This window comes from Muntiacus reevesi, chromosome 3 (genome assembly GCF_963930625.1).
Source record: "Muntiacus reevesi chromosome 3, mMunRee1.1, whole genome shotgun sequence".
NCBI lineage: Eukaryota > Metazoa > Chordata > Mammalia > Artiodactyla > Cervidae > Muntiacus > Muntiacus reevesi.
Genome location: NC_089251.1, coordinates 98,791,530 through 98,812,608, shown reverse-complemented (window position 1 = coordinate 98,812,608; position 21,079 = coordinate 98,791,530). Strand labels below are relative to the sequence as shown.

Here is a 21,079-nt window from a genome sequence, read left to right as displayed (position 1 = left end):
TGTATTCCATAAGCATATAGTTGATTGCCTAAAGGTGCTTTTCAATACCGTAGCTATAAGCCACATGCAAATATTTAACTTAATAACAAATAAAATAAAAATTTCATTTCCTCAGTCACACAAGCCATATTTCAAGAGCTCAAGAGACAGGTCTGCCTAAGTTCAGTTCAGTTCAGTTGCTCAGTCGTGTCCAATTCTTTGCGACCCCATGGACTGTAGCACACCAGGCCTCCCTGTCCATCACCAACTCCCCGAGTTGACTCAAATTAATGTCCATTGAGTCGGTGATGCCATCCAACCATCTCATCCTCTGTCATCCCCTTCTCCCGCCTTCAATCTTTCCCAGCATCAGGGTCTTTTCAAATGAGTCAATTCTTTGCATCAGATGGCCAAAGTAATGGAGCTTCAGCTTCAGCATCAGTCCCTCCAGTGAATATTCAGAACTGATTTCCTTTAGGATTGACTAGTTGGATCTTCTTGCAGTCCAAGGGAATCTGAAGACTCTTTTCCAACACCACAGTTCAAAAGCATCAATTATTCGGTGCTCAGCTTTCTTTATAGTCCAACTTTCACATCCATACATGATTACTAGAAAAACCATAGCTTTGATTAGACAGACCTTTGTTGGCAAAGTAATGTCTCTGCTTTTTAATATGCTGTCTAGGTTGGTCATAACTTTTCTTCCAAGGAGCAAGCATCTTTTAATTTCATGGCTGCAGTCACCATGATCTGCAGTGATTTTGGAGCCCAAGAAAAGAAAGTCTGTCACTGTTTCCATTGTTTCCCCATCTATTTCCCATGAAGTGATGGGACCAGATGCCATGATCTTAGTTTCCTGAAAGTTGAGTTTTAAGCCAACATTTTCACTCTCTTCTTTTACTTTCAAGAGGCTCTTTAGTTCCTCTTCACTTTCTGCCATAAGGGTGGTGTCATCTGCATATCTGAGGTTATTGATATTTCTCCTGGCAATCTTGATTCCAGCTTGTGCTTCTTCCAGTCCAGCATTTCTCATGATGTACTCTGCATACAAGTTAAATAAACAGGGTTACAATATAAAGTCTTGACATACTCCTTTCCCAATTTGGAACCAGTCTGTTGTTCCATGTCCAGTTCTAACTATTGCTTCTTGACCCGCATACAGGTTTCTCAGGAGGCAGATCAGGTGGTCTGGTATTCCCATCTCTTTAAGAATTTTCCAGTTTGTTGTGATCCACACAGTCAAAGGCTTTGGCATAGTCAATAAAGCAGCAGTATATGTTTCTCCGGAACTCTCTTGCTTTTTCGATGATCCTACGGATGCTGGCAATTTGATCTCTGGTTCCTCTGACTTTTCTGAATCCAGCTTGAACATGTGGAAGTTCACAGTTCATGTATTGTTGAAGCCTGCCTTGGAGAATTTTGAGCATTACTTTGCTAGTGTGTGAGATGAGTGCAATTGTGCGGTAGTTTGAGCATTCTTTGGCATTGCCTTTCTTTGGGACTGGAATGAAAACTGACCTTTTGCAGTCCTGTGGCCACTGCTGAGTTTTCCAAATTTGCTGGCATACTGAATGCAGCACTTTCAAAGCATCATCTTTTAGGATTTGAAATAGCTCAACTGAAATTCCATCACCTCCACTAGCTTTGTTCGTAGTGATGCTTGGTAAGGCCCACTTGACTTCGCACTCCAGGATGTCTGGCTCTAGGTGAGTGATCACGCCATCGTGATTATCTGGGTCGTGAAGATCTTTTTTGTACAGTTCTTCTGTATATTCTTGACATCTCTTCTTAATATCTTCTGCTTCTGTTAGGTCCATATCATTTCTGTCCTTTATTGTGCCCATCTTTGCATGAAATGTTTCCTTGGTATTTCTAATTTTCTTAAGAGATTTCTAGTCTTTTCCCATTCTATTGTTTTCCTCTATTTCTTTGCATTGATCCCTGAGGAAGGCTTTCTTATCTCTCCTTGCTATTCCTTGGAATTCTGCATTCAAATGGGTGTATCTTTCCTTTTCTCCTTTGCCTTTGGCTTCTACTCCTTTCACAGCTACCTGTAAGGCCACCTCAGACAAACATTTTGCCTTTTTGCATTTCTTTTTCTCTCCAAGAAAAAAAAAGAAATGTCTGCCTCAGGCTACCATATTAGATGAAGCAGGTACAGAACACTTCTGTTACTACAGAGAGTCTGTCAGGCAATGTTGGTCTAAAGTTCTAAATTATTCACACAAATTTTCCTTTCCTTACCAAGTCAACAGTAGCTAAGGACATGCTGTAAAAGCCCATGATTGTCTAAGACCGATCGCTGGGAACGCAGACAGACACCTTAGCTTACTCACTCTGTAAGGAGCCCACAACAGAAACAAACGCAAGTGGGTACCTGAAAAATCTTTCCTATTTTAAAACATCAATGAAAAAAATAAATAAAATGTTACTGAAGTCCTAGTGCTGTGTTTCTCACTGCAATATGTGATGCCCCCAAAATACGGTGCCAACCACACGGGTCTTCTGGCTATCTAGCAGATGTCACTTTAACCTTTTGACCTCAATGATGCTACTGTACACATTCCCAATGGCTAGAATAATTACATCATTATAAAATGACGTGAAATAATGTGCAGCTGGATTTGGTGGTGGGTGAAAGAGCTGATTATCTTTTGTGGACCAGACTTTGGGCAAGGTACTTAGACTTGGATGCCTGAAAAAGAAGTTCTGATGTCACAATTCCAACCCTATCTTTCCGGGGTCCCTCCCAACCAATGGCACTACTGGGCCAGAAACATGAGCGTCATCCTCCCTTCTTTTCCCCTTAATCCTGGTCACTCTTGCCAACTCACCACAGCAGGTCATGTTGGATCTACCCAAGAAATACACCTCAAGGCCATCCCTCTTTACCCACTTGTAATATGCCTATCCCATCAAGGCTCATGATCTCTGACCCTGACCACTCTGCAATGGTCTCCTAACCAGGTCTTATCTATTCCACTTCAGCACTATCATGTATTCAACAAAAATTCAAAGTGATCTTTTTAAATATAAATTCAATCTCTAGCTTAAAATCCTTCAATGACTTCTCACCAATTCTGAGAATCAAATTCCTACATGAGGTAGCCACTGCCAGCTTCTCCCCAAGCTCCCACTTACGCCCCCACTGCAACCACCTTCCAGATCCAGTGGCCTAAAAAGAGCTCCTAAAATATGCCAAACTCCCACTTACAGGGCCCATATATGGAGCCAGTCTATAAGAGGAAGTAATTTTCTGAGTATTGAAATGACCAAGTCCACAAAATCACACTTTAAGAAAATAATCATGAGATTTAAATACAGGAGTTTCAATGTTTACAAGAAGCTATTATATAACTAAGAGAGAGACCTGCAATTCTATTTAAAAGAGCTCTTCAGTGATGCCCTTGATCAGAAGCATCAGGATTATGCTCAATTATTCTCTAAAATCACAGATCCTGTGACCTGTACATCCAAAACAGGCCAACAAAATGAGGCACTCGCTGGGAAATGAAATAAAAACCACTACTCTACATGTGTTAAACAAACACAGGTCATGGCACTTCTAGCTCATTAAGGCTCACTGGGGGATCAAAAGAAGCAAAGCACAAGATCTCTGTTTTCCAGCAAACCTAAAACCTGTGCTAGAGAGATTAAACATCAGGTCAGATTGAGACAAACAAAAACAACTCCTCCCCAAAAAAGTTTATAAAATTATTAAGGGTATGATTTTATCATCAAAATAGAATGTATCACTAAATTTTGAAACACTTTGTGTTCCAAGGTAATCAGATTGCCTTAAAGCTCAAAAGAATTGCTAAACAAGTTTGCATAGACCAAATGTAAGTGTATCACACACTACATAAGTTTATGAAAAAATTCCTGACCCTATTATGTAGGTAGGCTGAAAACATAACCAGATCTAAGAAGGGTTTAGATCAACCCATGGTGACAGTTCTATAACAAGTTAAGATGGAAAGAAAAGTGGTGGGCATGTGCCCCTAAGCTTTGCAGGTGAATGGAGGAAAAACAAATCAAATTACCATTAAAAGGTTACTTGCCAGTGCTGGAGCCAGAACACTGGGCTATTTTAGGAATGAGTCTAATCCTATGTGACAATTTTTAAAAGTCAACTCTTCCATCTTTTTCTTCCATTTAAATAATCCTCTTCAATTCCTCTTTCCACACAAGTCCTCTTATCCTAAATGCAATCAGCTGTTTGCTTTCCTTTGGATATCCTGCCTTCCTAATTCATTAGATGTCTTGAATCCAGATGTTCACCAAGAGGCCTGACATCCTCAGGATGGTTAAGGATGCTGAATTAAACATCCATGCCCCACCCAACCCCTAATCTCCCACAATAATCCACTCTAATCCCCAGCTGATTACTGCCCAGTTAGGGTGACCGCAGCCCATAGGGAGAAGATCAAACTCACATGGTACTTTCATGCTGTCTTCGCGGAGTAACAAAGAGCATGCGGGTGGGGCGGGCACTGCTGGCATCGGGGTGGGCACTCCATGGCTTAGCATAGCTGTGATCCAGAAACACCAGGTCCAGCTCCCGCTCATGCACCGAGAGCTGGAAGAGCAAAGAGGTGCCCATGCGCCGCGCTGAAGTCTGGAAGTCCCTCTCCCCACCGCGGTGGGCCATGTCAGAAGAGGGGCAGCAGGTCAGAGAATGGTTATCTGCATGCTAGTCACCTGCGGTGAAAAGTTTCAGTTCAAGACAATTCAAATGCTCTGAATTTCTTCCAACCTAGGACATCTTAATAGGCTTATTTGAGTGACTTTCTACCACTGGCAGTTGAGTATTACACACCTGTCACACTGCAGACCCTTGCCCGCGTCGGGAGGGTTCCTGAGATCCCACTGCACCACCCAAAACGGCTGTGGCGCCCCTCCATCCTCAGTCCCTACAATTCGGTCCACTGGGAAGCTGGGGGACTGCCTCACGTGGACAGATACTAGACCGGCTTGGCCGGCGCCACAATTTCCCAGGTGGGCGCAACGGGTTTTGGCAAACAAGAGGGATCACAAATAGTACTAATTCCACAGCTAAGGGTCTCCACGGCTGCGAACCATTCTCATGGAGCTGTCTCCGGCCGGAGCGTGAGCATTGCAGAAACAGTTGCGCAACGTGGGCCTCGGGGAAGCCCTGACGTCTCTCCTTTGTGTTAAACAAAAGTTTTTTAACTACTTCATAATGCTCTGGAGTTTTAAAAATCTACAGATGAGCGGTCTTCCCCAAAGCCTGTTAACAAAATGCTACGCCGGGAAGGCCCCTCTCCCTCACCCAAGGCCCAGGTGGTCCCCAGGGAACCGCCCTGTACCCCAGGTACCCTCGGGGGTCCTGCCCCCGAGCCTCAAAACCGCTCCAGCAGGCAGGCAGGGCTCGTAATTCGCACTTCACAGACGCAGGCGCCGGCTCATGGGGATGGAGTGACTTGGCCAAGGTCACCGAGAGTTCGCGACGAGGAGGAGCCGCCTCGCACCCGCCTCCCGCCCGCCCGGGCCGGGCTGAGTGCCCGCGTCACGGCGGCCCGAGCCCGCCCCCGGCCCTACACGATCGTCCGACCCAGACCGCCAGGACCCGGGCTCTAGCGCCCGGCCCCCGCATGCCCCGGGAGCCGGGAGATCCTAGCCGAGACCCCCCTGCCCGCTCCGACCCGGACCACGACCCCTCAGGCCCGCCATCCCGGCCAGGACCGACTCTCCCTCACCCGCAATCGTCCGGCCGCGCGCTCGGCCCGGGCCGGATCCCTGTGCGCGTGCGCGTTACCGCTTCCACGCCCTGGCGCCCCGGGCACGGAGCAAAACACGGAAGTGGATTTCAGCTGGGAAGGGAGGGGCGGTGAGCCGCAAAACCCGGAAACGATGCTGCTGCAAGGGAACCTCTGCTGCTGCTGCTGCAAGGGAACCTCTGCTGCTGCTGCTGCAAGGGAACCTCTGCTGCTGCTGCTGCTGCTGCTGCTGCTGCTAAGTCGCTTCAGTCGTGTCTGACTCTGTGCGACCCCATAGACGGCAGCCCACCAGGCTCCCCCGTCCCTGGGATTCTCCAGGCAAGAACACTGGAGTGGGTTGCCACTTCCTTCTCCAATGCAGGAAAGTGAAAAGTGAAAGTGAAGTCGCTCAGTCGTGTCCGACTCTTCGTGACCCCGTGGACGGCGGAGCCTACCAGGCTCCACCGACCATGGGATTTTCCAGGAGAGAGTACTGGAGTGGGATGCCATTGCCTTCTCCAGGGAACCTCTACCTCTGCTTTATTGACTAGCCAAAGCCTTTGACCATGGATCACAACAAACTGGAAAATTCTTCAAAAGATGGGAATACCAGACCACCTTACCTCCCTTCTGAGAAATGTGTATTCAGGTAAAGAAACAACAGTTAGAACTGGACATGGAACAACAGACTGGTTCCAAATCAGGAAAGGAGAACGTCAAGACTGTATGTTGCCACCCTACTTATTTAACTTATATGCAGAGTACATCATGCAAAATGCTGGGCGGGATGAAGCACAAGCTGAAATCAAGACTTCCGGGAGAAATATCAATAACCTCAGGTATGCAGCAGAAAGTGAAGAAGAACTAAAGAACCTCTTGATGAAAGTGAAAGAGGAGAGTGAAAATGTTGGCTTAAAACTCAGCATTCAGAAAACTAAGATCATGGCATCTGGTCCCATCACTTCATGGCAAATAGATGGGGAAACAATGGAAACAGTGACAGGCTTTATTTTCTTGGGTTCCAAAATCACTGCAGGTGGTGACTGCAGCCATGAAATTAAAAGATGCTTGCTCCTTGGAAGAAAAGTTGTGTCCAACCTGGACAGCATATTAAAAAGCCGAGACATTACTTTGCCAACAAAGGTCCATCTAATCAAAGTTATGTTTTTGCAGTAAACATGTATGGAGGTGAGAGTTGGACTATAAAGGAGGCTGAGCACTGAAGAATTGATGCTTTTGGACTGTGGTGTTGGAGAAGACTCTTGAGAGTCCCTTAGTCTGCAAGGAGATCCAACTAGCGAATCAGGAGGAGAAGGGGATGACAGAGGATGAGATGGTTGAATGGCATCACGCACTCAATGGACATGCGTTTGAGTAAGCTCCAGGAGTTGGTGATGTGCAGGGAGGCCTGGCGTGCTGCAGTCCATGGGGTCGCAAAGAGTCGGATATGACTGAGCTACTGAACTGAACTGAGAACGCATGCAGGCCTCGCCTGCAGATAGCACAGAGTTCGGAGTATGGGTTCTTGCATCTTCAGCAGGAAAAATGATGGTGAGGAAGGAGGCTGGCTCCTGCAGCCCCTATTCTCGCTGCCCCCCACTGTTGCTTTGTAGATTGCCTGGCCAGGGCAGGGAGGCAGGGCAACCTATTTTCCACTCCGCAAAGCTCATCACTTACCTACCAGGTTCCTTAGGAATTTACTCCTTATGCTGCATGCCTGAACCTAACACAATACTGTAAAGCACCGAGACTTAAAAAATAAAAAAAAGGAATTTACTCGAGAAACAGACACAATAAAAATACATGTAAAAAAGTGGAGGGAGAGGGTGAAAAAAAAAAATACATGTAAAAATTAAAGTTGCTGTGAGCCTAAAACTGCTCTAAAAAAAAAAACTATTAAAAATAAATAATTTGTGGAGTGCTGCTTGCTGGTCCTTGCAAAGATGTGTCAAGATGGCCCTACCCTTAAGAAGTTAAAGCGAGGCGGTGCTGCCCTCAAGGCAGAGATTAGACTTTGTGGTTGTACTTAGTTGCTTCAGTGGTGTCCATCTCTTTGCAACTCCGTGGACTGTAGCCCACCAGGTTCCTCTGTCCATGGAATACTCCAGCAAGAATACTGGAGTGAGTTGCCATGCCCACCTCAGGGGAGCTTCCCCACTCAGGAATTGAACCCGCATCTCTTGAGTCTCCTGCATTGGCAGGCAGATTCTTTACCTCTGCACCACCTGGGAAGCCCACTGAAAAAAATGTATTATCATAAAAAGAAAATACCAAATACAGTATAGATTTAGCCCCCAAATGAGATATGAATGAAAACAGGTTGCAGGAAAGGCAGGTGTGCTAAACCTGTCATTGTGTGTGATAAGCAACAGTTCAGTTCAGTTCAGTTCAGTCACTCAGTCGTGTCTGACTCTTTGCGATCCCATGGGCTGCAGCATGCCAGGCCTCCCTGTCCATCACCAACTCCTGGAGTTTACTCAAGCTCATGTCCTTTGAGTCCGTGATGCCATCCAACCATCTCATCCTCTGTTGTCCCCTTCTCGTCTGCCTTCAATCTTTTCCAGCATCAGGGTCTTTTCAAATGAGTCAGTTCTTCACATCAGGTGGCCAAAGTATTGGATTATCAGCTTCAGCATCAGTCCTTCCAATGAATATTCAGGACTGATTTCCTTTAGGATAGATTGGTTGGACCTCCTTGCTGTCCAAGGGACTCTCAAGAGTCTTCTCCAACACCACAGTTCAAAAGCATCAATTCTTCAGTGCTCAGTTTTCTTTATAGTCCAACTTTCACATCCATACATGATTACTGGAAAAACCATAGCTTTGACTAGACAGACCTTTGTTGGCAAAGTAATGTCTCTGATTTTTAATATGCTGTCTAGGTTGGTCATAACTTTTCTTCCAGGGAGCAAGCATCTTTTAATTTCACGGCTGCAGTCACTGTGATCTGCAGTGATTTTGGAGCCCAAAAATATAAAGTCTGTCACTGTTTCCATTGTTTCCCCATCTATTTGCCATGAAGTGATGGGACCAGATGCCATGATCTTAGTTTTCTGAATGTTGAGTTTTAAGCCAACATTTTCACTCTCCTCTTTCACTTTTGTCAAGCTCTTTAGTTCTTCTTTGCTTTCTGTCATAAGGGTGGTGTCATCTGCATATCTGAGGTTATTGATATTTCTCCTGGCAACCTTGATTCCAACTTGTGCTTCTTCATCCAGTCCAGCATTTCTCATGATGCACTCTGCATAAAAGTTAAATCTGCAGATAAACAATGGTGTCTGCATGGCAAGTCAGTTGTGTCTGACTCTTTGTGACCCCATGGACTGTATGTTAGCCGGCTAGGCTCCTCTGGTTATGGAATTCTCCAGGCAAGAATACTGGAGTGGGTTGCCATGCCCTCCTCCAGGGTAGATGCGGTCTAAAAGTGATGAGTTGGAAAGTTTGGGAGAGAGAAGCTGGGAGATGGGAAAGGAGTGAAAGATGATGTAAAAAGAACTGACTTGGTAGATAATCTCTTAAAGTGAAAAAATTCAAGAGATGTTATTTAAATATACTATTTAGAGATATAGAGGTTAATATTATTAGGATGACAGAAAAAGAGCAGCCTTTGGTTCATCTTTCACCAGCCTTAATTCTCTTGCCCTGGCACTTATTTTGCTTCAGCATCCTGCTGTTTTTTTCTCTTTATGTCTGATCAACACAGTGTATGAACTGGTATGTTTTCTCTGCCCCTTCTTCCTTCATCAGCACACCAAGTTAATCATTTTTTTTTCATTCTTTGCCGATTGGGGAGGTGACAAATGGTATCTTATTGTATTTCTTTGCTTATTAATGAGCTTGAATTTTTTTTACATATTTTGTTTTGGGGGCTTCTGAGTCCAATTTGGCAAAATGACAAACAGTATTTCATTGCATTTTTTTGATTAGTAAATGGGTTGAATTTGTTTTTGCATCTTTTTTTAAACATCTGTTTGGGCAATCCTCTAATCTAAATTTTGCCCATTTCTCTCTGGAGTATTCATCTTTTTCTTATTGAATTATAAGAACTGTTGCATGTTCCCTGCCTTGATATTTGCCTTTTAAGGTATATTTTTCTATACAAGAATCTTAAATTTTATGTGAGCCAATCTATCAACCTCTTCCTTTACTGGGTTTGCCTTTTGTGTCATGATTAGTTTGGAAAATCTTTCACAAAGCAACAAGCATTGTGTCATTGTTGGATTTCAAGAAAAACTGTAAGGAAGACTAAAAGCAATCCTAGCACCATAATCACACATCCAATTTGGTTTTTTTTAATTGTTGTTGTTCTTTGAATGCTATGCATGTTTCAGAATGTGTAGTAAGCTTAGTGGTAAATTGTTTCATCAGCTAATACACATTTTAAAAACATTCATTAATTTTTATGCTAATGGGACTTCCCTGGGGGTCCAGTGGCTAAGACTCCCCACTCCCAATGCAAGGGGTGCAGGTTCCATCCCCAATCAGGAAACTAAGACCCCACATAACCTGTAGCCAAAAAACCAAAACATAAAACAAATTCAATGAAGACTTTAAAAATGGTCCACATCAAAAAACAAACAAAAAAAAGTCTTAGTAAGTTCGCATGCCACAACTAAGACCCGGCACAGCCAAGTAAATAAATTGACAAAAAAAATTTTTTTCACGCTAACTATTGGATGTAGTTAGATGTAGGTTATATAATGATCAACCCTAAAGTAGAAAAAGCTTAGGGACAACAAGAGCAATGACCTGTTCCTTTCTCTGAGAGGCCTTGAGAGCGATCAAGACACCACAAGATTATATTGTCAGTGAGATTTTTCTTTAGAGAGTTTTCTTTAACCTTACAAACCCAGCTGGCTGGCATAGGAATTTGTTAATGAGTAAGCTAGTTTGGTTAAAGAGAGACTCATTATCTAAGCTCATGTCCTCTTTAGAAAAAGGGAGGCCTCAGTGTTTGCTTTCACATTAGGAAGGACTTCTGAAACACCACTGAAATCATCTTTGAGTTCCCTATTCCTTTTGTCAACTCACTTCCCTTCTCTATTTTCTTATGGAAACAATGTGACTTTGGCAATGATTCAGTCCAGATAAGCAAAAAGTCCCCTTTTTCCTGATCTTGAAATTAGAAGGACAGTAAGAATGAGAGAGAAAAGAAAATGGGAAGGAGAAATGAAGTTTAGTCAAACTTTTGTTTCTACAGCCCTGGTCACCTCAAGCCACTGGCTTCATCATGCCCTATGACTTATTCCTCTTTCCATTCTCTGCATTCCTATCCAGAATCAAGAGCCACCGACCTTTGTGACATCACCTCTGTTGCTAAGCAACAGACCTTACTCACCCTATAAGCCCTAGGAGCAGCCCTGGACCAAGGTGCTCCAAGCAGGAAATTTCCCCTGAGAAGGACATTGAGAAGTAGGTGGGGAAGATGCTGCGGCTTATCGTGCAGTCGGCCAAGATTAGCCCACCCCTAAGCCCCCCACCCAGACCCTGCGTGTCCGTGTACTTCAGAGGTAAGAGCCAGGACCCCCAAGAGGCAACATGTGTTCAGTGCAAACTAGATCCATTGGTGCCCTACTGTGTAAAAGATGCCGTGTGACCAGAAGATGAGGTAGACATCATCTGGATCTTTCAAATTTATCATCCTTATTGCTATGAGTTCTCATTATGGCTCCTCCACCTTCCTTTTTTCCGGTGAATGGCTCTTTGTAACCCCATGAACTGTAGGCCACCAAGCTCCTCTGTCCATGGTATTCTCCAAGCAAGAATACTGGAGTGGGTTACCGTGCCTTCACACACTTATTTGTTCCTTGGGAAGAATCTCAGATTTACCAATTTAGAGGTTCTTTGCAGGGCTATGGACTGTTCTTTGTTAAGGATGTTTCTGGAGAAGACAAATTGTAGTGGATAAAGACCTTTTATCCCATTAGAGATGTTTTAGGATGTCTCAGGGTACACTGACTTTACTGTTGATTGTTACTCAACGGTAATAATGGAACCCTTAAATCCCGGAGCCTTAACACAGCAGAAGTTCACCCCTCGCTTACAACTAAGTCTAACGTCAATGGTACAGATCAGGCAGCAATCCTGAATGACTCCTCCAAACAGCAGATTGGGGACCAGCTGCTTGTTGCTGGTGGCTGCAGAGTCACCGGGCATCACTCTGCCAGCAGGCGGTGAGAGACACGGGAGTGGGGAGGGGAATGGAGAGTCTCATGGGAAGCTTTGGGAGCCAATCCAGGCAGCAGTTAAGTATCGCCCCCACACTCCATTGGCCAGGACGAGTTACCCGGCCCCACCCTGGTGTGAGATGACTGGGAACTGTGTACCCAGGAGGAACATGAAATGAACACATAACATTATCTGTCATATGGGGGTAATGTCACTCTTAACGAAAGGAGAGAAATTTAGAAAACTCCAAAGTTAGAATCAGTGCCACATCACATCTGCCAATGTAGACTGGATGTTTTCTTAAAGAGTCTGACCTCTGTTTGCTCACTCGAACCTAGACTTTGAAACATGTCCTATCCCATATGCTGGCCCCTTGGTGTCTTTTCAGATGTCAAGAGGACAACTCGTGAGGTGGAAGGCAATCACCCCGTGTGGAATGAGGTAAAACACATCAGGGAAAGCCCAGATGAGACGATAACAAGCCCAGCAGTCAGGCTGGGTCCAGACTGACTGTGCTCAGAAGTCTAGAGAGGGGACAGGGGCCTCATCAGCCTTCCCATGGCTGGAGCATCTTGCCCTGTGAGCAGACTCTATGCTGAGAAGTCTGTGTGGGGTCTCAGGGCCACAGCAACCACAGCTACTCAGAGCTCTTGGCCTTTCTTCCTCACCCTGGGATGGACTCATCTTGTCCAACCAGCCATCCTGATGTTCCCAGAGACAGGGCTCCCTCTGCAGGATCCCCCCTCATCTCATCCATCCTTGTCCCACCACCTGATTCCCAAGCCGCTTAACCACTAACAAGCCCCCAGTACTGCAGCTAAGCTCTAGGAGCTCAGGTAGGATGCCCAGCTCCTGGGTGAAGGTAACAAATGCCTCCTCTTAGGAAACTGGACTTGAGGGAGAGTCCTCAGTTCGAGAGAAACACAGTGTCAGACCTTCACCTGCATCTTTTCTCATTTCCTGGAAGGATGGGAAGGGGGCGGGGCAGAGGGAGGATATTGACCTCTCTATGGCTCCCCCAGACGCTCATCTGGCACCTCTGGAACCACCCCCTGCAGAAGGACTCTTTCCTGCAAATCACCCTTCGAGACATGGGCTCAGTGAAGAAGGAAAGGTGAGGCTCCCCCAGAGAGAGGGGCAGGAGGAGCCTGATTCTCTGACCAAATCTACAGCAGATACTGTGTCTCCAGCCTCTAAGCCATAACGCAGATGCAAGGACTAGAACCCACTCTAGACAGCTAAAAAAAAAAAAGTATCAAGGCTAGGATTATAGATAGATCAAACAGAATTAGGAAACTAGGGACTCGAGCATTCTGTCTCTTTTGAAGACACAGGATCTCAAACCTGTTTCTTTCTGCCCAACACTGGTTTCTCATCACAGCCCCATTCTCGTGCCCTACTGAGTCTGAGCTACAGCATCCAAGGTCAAAATTCCTAGGACAGAGAATTTGATTGGCCCAGCTTTGGTCAGATGCCCACCTCCTGGTCCAATCAGCTGTTCCTTGGCTCAGGTCCTGTTCCAGAGGAGCGTGGGAGCAGAGCTTCTGGAAAGGGGCTCAACATAGCCTGGCAGAGCCAGTAACTAGGGTGTCCACTGGCAAGGAAGCCCCCAAGCCAATTCCCAGAGAGTTGAGAGTCCTGCGCCCTCTAGTGGCTGCTCCCAATCACTGCACCCTTCCTTCTGTCTGGACCGCACAGCCTCAAGGAGGGAAAAGACATCCCTGGATAAAGCTAGGCCTGGGACAGTGGCTCGGGATCTCACACCTGCTCCCTGTCTCCCTAGGTTCATTGGCATGGCCACAGTACTGCTCAAGCCCTTGGTGAAAAAGCCAAGAAAGATCCTTTTTGTGAATGACCTGACCCTGCTCAACCATTCCATGATGCCCACAGACGTGAGTCGGGCCCCAGGGAGGGTGGCTGAAGGAGTGGGGGGCAGCTGATGAAGCTGGGCCATGCTCGGCAGCAGAGTCTCAGTGTCCCCCCTAACCCAGAGAACATTTTCTACCCTGGGGGACCCATCACACTTGTCATCATCTCCCCAGGTTCCACGACACTCTCCATCTACCTACTCACCCCTCTACCCTTCATCCACCCGTTGAGATCAGTATTCAGTCAATTGTCTCCTGGTGTCAGCAACGGTGCTAGGCCTGGGATACAAACGTGAATGAGGCCCACATCTGTTGTCACTCACATGACAAGCACTCCAGCACATGTGTACTGGGGTCTGTAAAGCTTCTTCACTGAGGTCAGGAGGGAATGAATGATTTCACCTGAGAGAAAATGAAAGGCTTTACCGAGGAGGTAATGAAGACCAACCAGATGAGAATAAGCAAAGGCGATTTATTCAGAGCTCACTATTAATGTATAACAAGGGGCTTCCTTGGTTGCTCAGTGGTAAAGAATCTGCCCACAGTGGAGGAGACACAGGTTCGATCCCTAGGTCAGGAAGATCCCCTAGAGAAAGAAATGGTAATCCACTCCAGTATTCTTGCATGGGAAATCCCATGGACAGAGGAGCCTGGTGGATTACAGTCCATGGGGTCACAGAAGAGTTGGACATGACTTAGTGACTAAACAACAACAGATATAACAAGGGAGTCAGCCACCAGCACTTGGATTTGACAGAGGTGCAAAGGCAGGCAGAGGAGTGAGAAAACTCTGTGGTAGAAAAGGGGAAGACTTCAGGTATGTCCTGACGGGAGGCTGTTGATGTGGGGGAAGCTGTGAGTGGACCAGCTAGAAGCTGAGTGCCCTGTGTGACTGCTTAGGGGTATATATTTGGCTTTCTCCCATTGGCCCTGAGCTAAAGGTGGGAACAAAATTAAGGGATTCGTCAGTTATTAATCAAGTCCTGACTGTTTGATGCTAGAGCTGGGGGTCTGACTTTCTATAGGTCTGACTCACAACAAACTGACTTTCTGGGCTGGTTACTGTGAGTATCAGGTTCATTTCCTGAGCTGATTGCAACAGAGTGTAGGTCAGAGTTCCACTTTTATAGATTAAAATAAATTTTTACTGTGGTTTTATTTATTTATTTTTGGTTGTGCTGGGTCTTGGTTGCTGTGCAGGCTTTTTCTCTACTTGTGGCAAGCAAGGGCTTCTCTCTAGTTGCAGTGTGAAGGCTTCTCATTGCAATGGCTTCTGCAGTTGCAGAGCACCAGCTCTGGGGCACTCGCATTTCAGTAGTTGCAGCTCCCGAGCTCTGGAGCACAGGCTCAATAGTTGTTGGGCATGGGCTTAGTTGCTTTTTGGCATGTGGGATCTTCCTGGACCAGGGTTCAAACCTGTGTCTCCTGCATTGGCAGGAGGATTCTTAACCACTGAGCCACCAGGGAAGCCCTATAGATGGTTTTTAAGGAGAGGTGTGGTGGCTCAGATGAATCCACCTGAAATGCAGGAGACACAAGTTCAGTCCCTGGGTTGGGGAGATCCCCTGGAAGAGGGCATGGCAACTCACTCCAATGTTCTTGCCTGGAAGATCCCCACGGACAGAGGAGCCTGCTGGGCTGTAGTCCATGGGGTCGCAGAATCGGACACGAGGGGGCGACTGAGCACAGCCACACATGGGTTTGCCCAGAGGAGAGGGAAGAGACAGCCCCTGGCAGGGCCATAATGGGCTTGAGCGGAGGCTGGGGGCCAAGAAGGCAGCGCAGCATGTCCAGGAGGCTGGGCTGCCTGCGCTGCCGGCACTGGGGGTGGTGCAGGGCGGCTTGGTTGTGGGAGAGCCGAGACTGGGTGGTGGCCAGGGACCAGAAATGAAGGGCCTCGTGGGGTCTATGCCGTAAGCTGTGGCTTTACTCTGATAGTTTAGGGCACTTAGGGAGTTTACGGGTCAATTCTGACGATGGATGAGCAGTGAGGGCACTTGGAGGCAGGAGATCAATTGGGTGTTTGCTGGAGTTCCCACACGACGTTCATGAGACGTTGAGCTAATTTAGCATCAGTGGTTCTGGACTGGTCCCAAGTCACTTCTCTCGTCCCCATCCTGCGGCATTCTGTTCTGTCACCACCAGTGTCATGCGCCTCCTCTGTTCTTCAACCCGCATCCACAGTGACCCATGGCTCTCTCCCCATCAGCTCATAATCTCCCTCCACCCCAGACTGCACCGTCCCCCCTGCTGTGGCCCAGAGCCGTGGTCAGCATCACCCCACCCAGGATGGCTGGATGTGACTCCTGCCACGATGGACCAGGCTCCAGCGCTATGGTCTTGCCAGGGATTGCAGGATCTTACAGCTCCCTGCCTTTGCCTTGCAGTGCACCATCACCTTACAGGCAGCCCTTATGACCTACAAGGATGTGGAGAAGATCGGTATGTGCTTCCACGGGGCTGAGCCCTGCCCTTCTCCAACCATAGCTGGATGGGCTCTTGGGAATCTTGGAGACCTAACCCTTGAGGCCTATAGGATTGTGAGATCTCCAGACACCTGCCCAATATGTCTACTTGTCACCGTAGACATAGGACTCAGCCTCCAATGGGCTGCAGAGGGAGGCAAGGATGGCCATTTCCAAGAGCATGCCCTACCCGTGTATAAAGAGTGAGGCCCAGGGTTACCGAGGGTAGGGGGGGACCATGGGAGGGTTCTGGGGGACATGTGCCCTTCCCAGGGCCTCCTGACTGTGATTTTAGCTAGCACTGGGGACACTGAGGACAGAACGATGAAATGGGGGACATGCTCCCAAGTGTCCTGCTCTCCCCCCGTGAGAGCCCACCCTGGGCTGTTTCCCCAGGTGATGAAGACCTCCTGGCCATAACAGCTCAAGAGGTGGCCAAGCAGAAGCTGATGTTTCCCAGTGCCACAGTGCACAAGGCTCTGTCCCCAAAGCCTCAGCACTTCCAGGTGAGGACCTTTACTGAGTCTCAGGGGAGAAGAAGAAACACAGATCATAGATTGAACTGCACAGAAGTTTAAAACATTCAATTCCTACCAACACAACATTGTAAAGCAACTATCCTCCAATAAACACTGAAAAAAATAAATTAATACTACTATGGTGAAAAAAAAAACCATAACCTGAATGATTATTTTTTAATTTATTGAAACATGTTTTATGTTCCAGAATATGGTCTTTCTTGGTAAATATTCTGTGCACACTTAAGAATAATTTGCACTCTGCCCCTGTTGGGTCAAATAGTCTATAAATGTCCATCGGGTCAAGTTGATTGATTGTTGTTATTGTTGTTTAGTCTCTAAGTCATGTCCATTTCTTTTGCAACCCCATGGACTGTGGCCACCAGCCTCCTCTGTCCATGGAATTTCCCAGGCAAGAATACTGGAGTGGGTTGCCATTTCCTTCTCCAGGGGATCTTCCCGACCCAGAGATGAAACCCAGTCTCCTGCCTTGGGTGGTGGGTTCTTTACTGCTGAGCCACTGGGGAAGCCAAGTTGATTGATAGTGCTATTCAAATGCACTATACCATGATGATTTTCTGCCCACCTACTATATCAATGGAAAGAAAAGCTTTTGTTTATTTCTCTTTATACTTCTGTCCGTTTTTGCTTCATATATTCTGAAGATCTGTTATACCCTGACAAGGGTATAAACAAAAATGTTTATAATCTTTATATGTCCTCTTCATTAACTGGTCCTTTTATCACTATGAAATAAACTTCTTTATCTCTGGTAAAAAATAAATAATTAAATAAAATTAAATAAAGCGTTCAATTCTGTAAAAAGATCGCAAGTATAAAACACAATATACTGTGGGGCTTCCCCGGTGGTTCAGTGGCTAAGACGCCCCACTCCCAATGCAGGGGTCCCAGGTTCAATCCCTGGTCGGGGAACTAGATCCCACATGCTGTAACTAAAGAGCCGACATGCCATAACTGAGACTTGGTACAGTCAAATAAATATTTAAAACACACAAAACGAAACAACAACTGAGAAATGTTGGGCCCTGTTCTGTAACAAGTCCCTCCCATTCAGTAAACCCTGTGTGCACCCAAAATGATAGGGCGAAGCGGAGGTGACAGTTCCCACAGGAGGAAGCAGGGAGCCAGAGCCTTCCCAGGGCTGCGGGGCCACTGTCCATCGGCAGTAGACGCTGCTTACCAGTGCGTTGTTCTTTCAGAGGAGGGTCCCCCTTGACAAATAGGAGCTGGGACCCCCAACCTCAGTTTCCCCTGGTCTCTCCCTGCAGGTCCGAGTGCAGGTGTTTGAAGCCCGGCAGCTGATGGGCAACGACATCAAACCAGTGGTGAAGGTGGTCATTGGCGGCCACCAGCACCACTCACGGATCAAGATGGGGAACAACCCTTTCTTCAATGAGGTGGGCAGCCCATGCCCTTCAAAGCTGAATGGGGCCCTTGGGTCAAAGAGGCCGGCCGAGGGCTAGGCCTTTCCTGCTGGTGGACGGTAAGCTTGCTCTCCGCCTCTGCCGCTTTCACTTGTTTGTTCCACAAAACTGGGCACAGATGGTCCACCATGGAGAGAATAGCACGTGAGCACATAAATGATGACAATGGGGCAAGACTGCAGTGGACAGGGATGTGGGGGGACAGAGATCTGGGGAGACAGGAATCTCGGGGGACAAGGGCCTGGGGGATAAAGATCTGGGAGGGCCACTGATGCAGCCAGAAAGTGCAGGCCCCATGTAGAAGTGATAGCAATCTGGCCCCATCACTTCATGGCAAATAGAAGGGGAAAATGTGGAAGCAGCGACAGACTTTCTTTTCTCGGGCTCCAAAATCACTGCTGACGGTTACTACAGCCATGAAATTAAAAGACAGTTGCTCCTTGGAAGAAGAGCTGTGACAAACCTAGACAACTTCGATGTCGCTGTATTAAAATGCAGAGGCATCACTTTGCTGACGAAGGTTTGGATAGCTGAAACCTATGGTTTTTCTAGTAGTCAGGTATGGATATGAGAGTTGGACCATAAAGAAAGCTGAGTGCTGAAGAATTGATATTTTCAAACTATGGTTCTGGAGAAGATTCTCGAGAATCCCTTGGACTGCAAGAGGATCAAACCAGTCAATCCTAAAGGAGATCAGTCCTGAATATTCATTGGAAGGACTGATGCTGAAGCTGAAGCTCCAATACTTTGGCCACCTGATGCGAAGAGCTGACTCATTAGAAAAGACTGCGATGCTGGGAAAGATTGAAAGCAGGAGGAGAAGGCGACAACAGAGGATGCGATGGTTGGATGGCATCACCAACTCCATGAATGAGTTTGAGCAGGCTCCGAAAGTTGGTGATGGACAGGGAAGCCTGGCGTGCTGCTATCCATGGGGCCACAAAGACTCGGACACGACTGAGTGACTGAACAAGAATGCTGACTTTGTCGGCGCTGGGGCCTCCCATCCTGGCATCATGACTGACGCAATAAGAACTCCATAAATAGGCACTGAATTAATCTGTGACTAGACCACCAAAGAAAAGAGAGAAGCACATTGGGGGCAGGGAACAGAGGGTGGAGAGAACTCAGAAAAGTCTCCTGAAACCTTGAAGGAAGAGTCTACCAAGGAAAGAGGGACAAGATGGAGAAAGATAATTCAGGAAAAAGGAACTGTGTTCTCAAAGACCTGGAAGGAAGAAACAGTAGAGCTGGTTGGCAAAACTGTAGACATGGGTGGAGCTGGGATGGGGGGTGGCCGTAGGTAAGCCTGCAAAATGTGCTGCAGCCTCATCATGGATCGGACCTGAGAGCCATGGAGGGACTCAAGCAGGAGGGTGACAGGGCCAGGTCCACTCTGGGGGGGAGGTTCTGGCTGCAGCAGGAAGTGGGGGTGTGGTGGACAGACAGGGCGATCTGGAAAGAGGCGGACACTTTCATCTCCATCCCAGGACAGTGTGATGGGCTCTGAGCCGCTCCCACTCCCAGGTCCTCCAGGGATTCCCCTACACCACCCTTTTCTGGATAAAAAATCCTTTAGGACCTGGCGGGCCTCTGCTTCTGCAAGCGGAACATGTGGGTGGTAAGGAGCTGAAGGTCACTGAAATGGGCAAACGACAGGCAGAAGCCTCTTAGTTCAGGCTTGCTCAGTCCCTGGGGGATGTGATGGAGACACATTCCCCACTCCCACCCCCAGCCCCCTCCCATTCTCTCTACTTCAGATCTTCTTTCAGAATTTTTATGAGGCTCCTATGAAGTTCTTCGATGAGATCATCTTAATCCAGGTGAGGAGCCGAGCAAGACGGGTTCACTCTTCTTTCCCGCCTCAATTCTGAAAAGTGCTTCACTCCCCTCCAGCCCCATCTGTAGAGCTAGAGTCACATCAGATGGTCTTTCTGACCCCAAGGCAGCATCTCTGCCACCTTCTTCACCCTAGCAGCCAGACGGCCGCCCGATCCATCCATCCATCCATCCATTTATTCATTCATTCAATGAATGTTATGAAATGCCAATTGATAAGCCCTGAGCTTAGCTCCAAGGTGAACGAAGCAACCCTTTCCCATGTACCAGGATTTTCATGCCACCAGAGGACCCCTCAAACGTCCCCTCCAAATGAGACATTCCATTCTTCGACCATAGGGAGCCCAGTAACAATGGGAAACTTGTATTTATCAAATGCCTCCTATGTGCCCAGCACAGGGCTAGTGAGACCAAGACTTCTCCCTTGAAGAGTTCTTAAGAAACAGCCAAGATAGGATGCAGAGGAGAAAGCTGAGAGCAAGTTTACCTTGTGGAGACTAAGTGAATTGACCTCTCTGATCAATTTCCTCATCCTGAAAGTGGAAATAAAAATCTGAACTTCTCAGGGGTCCTCTAAGAATTAAATGAGAAACGCTACTTGGAAGTGTCAGTCATTAGGAAGCATTGAGTCAGTCCTGGAGAGCCCAGAAGTACCCTGCCATTCCTCTCATGGGGTTGGGGAAATCAGGGTTGTGAATAACAAATCTTTCTGGGAACTCCTTGCAGGTGATGAACTCCTCAGTGATGAGATTCAATGCAGAGATTGGGAGATTCCAAGTGAGCACTGGATGGAGGAGAAGGTTTGGTGAAACAGTCACAGAGACCCACCCAGGGCTACTTGCCCCAGGCTAGGGAAAAGGACTGAGATTTTCATGCAGGAAGATCCAGTTGTGGGATCCACCTACCCACTGGGTGATTTAAACAAGTTATTCGGAGTCTCTACTTCCTCATCTGTAAAATGGGGATAATAACATACTCAACCTACAGGATTTTTGTGAGGATTAAAGTATGTAACATTCATGAGAGTGCTGGGTGCCACCTTGACTCCCCCACACTTAGAATATTTATGGACACAGC

The 21,079-nt window shown here is 47.0% G+C and overlaps 2 protein-coding genes across 8 annotated transcripts in view; one reads left to right on the top strand and one right to left on the bottom strand.

Moving 5' to 3' along the window:
- Positions 1-5,794, bottom strand: part of KANSL3 (KAT8 regulatory NSL complex subunit 3) — a 69,213-nt gene extending 63,419 nt beyond the window's left edge. For 4 of the 7 annotated variants that reach the window (XM_065929792.1, XM_065929791.1, XM_065929793.1 and 1 more), the window contains exons 1-2: positions 5,700-5,793; positions 4,416-4,680 (exon numbers count right to left, since the gene is read on the bottom strand). In XM_065929792.1, the coding sequence (XP_065785864.1) occupies positions 4,416-4,630 (215 nt within the window). In that variant the 5' untranslated portion in view covers positions 4,631-4,680; positions 5,700-5,793. Of the gene's footprint in view, positions 1-4,415; positions 4,681-4,798; positions 5,643-5,699 lie in introns of those variants that run through there. The other 3 variants (XM_065929788.1, XM_065929789.1, XM_065929790.1) reach the window with 3 other exon arrangements.
- Positions 5,795-11,124: 5,330 nt separating this feature from the next.
- Positions 11,125-21,079, top strand: part of FER1L5 (fer-1 like family member 5) — a 54,217-nt gene continuing 44,262 nt past the window's right edge. Inside the window, exons 1-9 of the mRNA XM_065928871.1 lie at positions 11,125-11,209; positions 12,256-12,308; positions 12,890-12,981; positions 13,651-13,759; positions 16,123-16,177; positions 16,597-16,706; positions 18,008-18,136; positions 19,924-19,986; positions 20,729-20,779. Coding sequence (XP_065784943.1) covers positions 11,125-11,209; positions 12,256-12,308; positions 12,890-12,981; positions 13,651-13,759; positions 16,123-16,177; positions 16,597-16,706; positions 18,008-18,136; positions 19,924-19,986; positions 20,729-20,779 — 747 coding nt within the window. The remainder of the gene's footprint in view (positions 11,210-12,255; positions 12,309-12,889; positions 12,982-13,650; positions 13,760-16,122; positions 16,178-16,596; positions 16,707-18,007; positions 18,137-19,923; positions 19,987-20,728; positions 20,780-21,079) is intronic.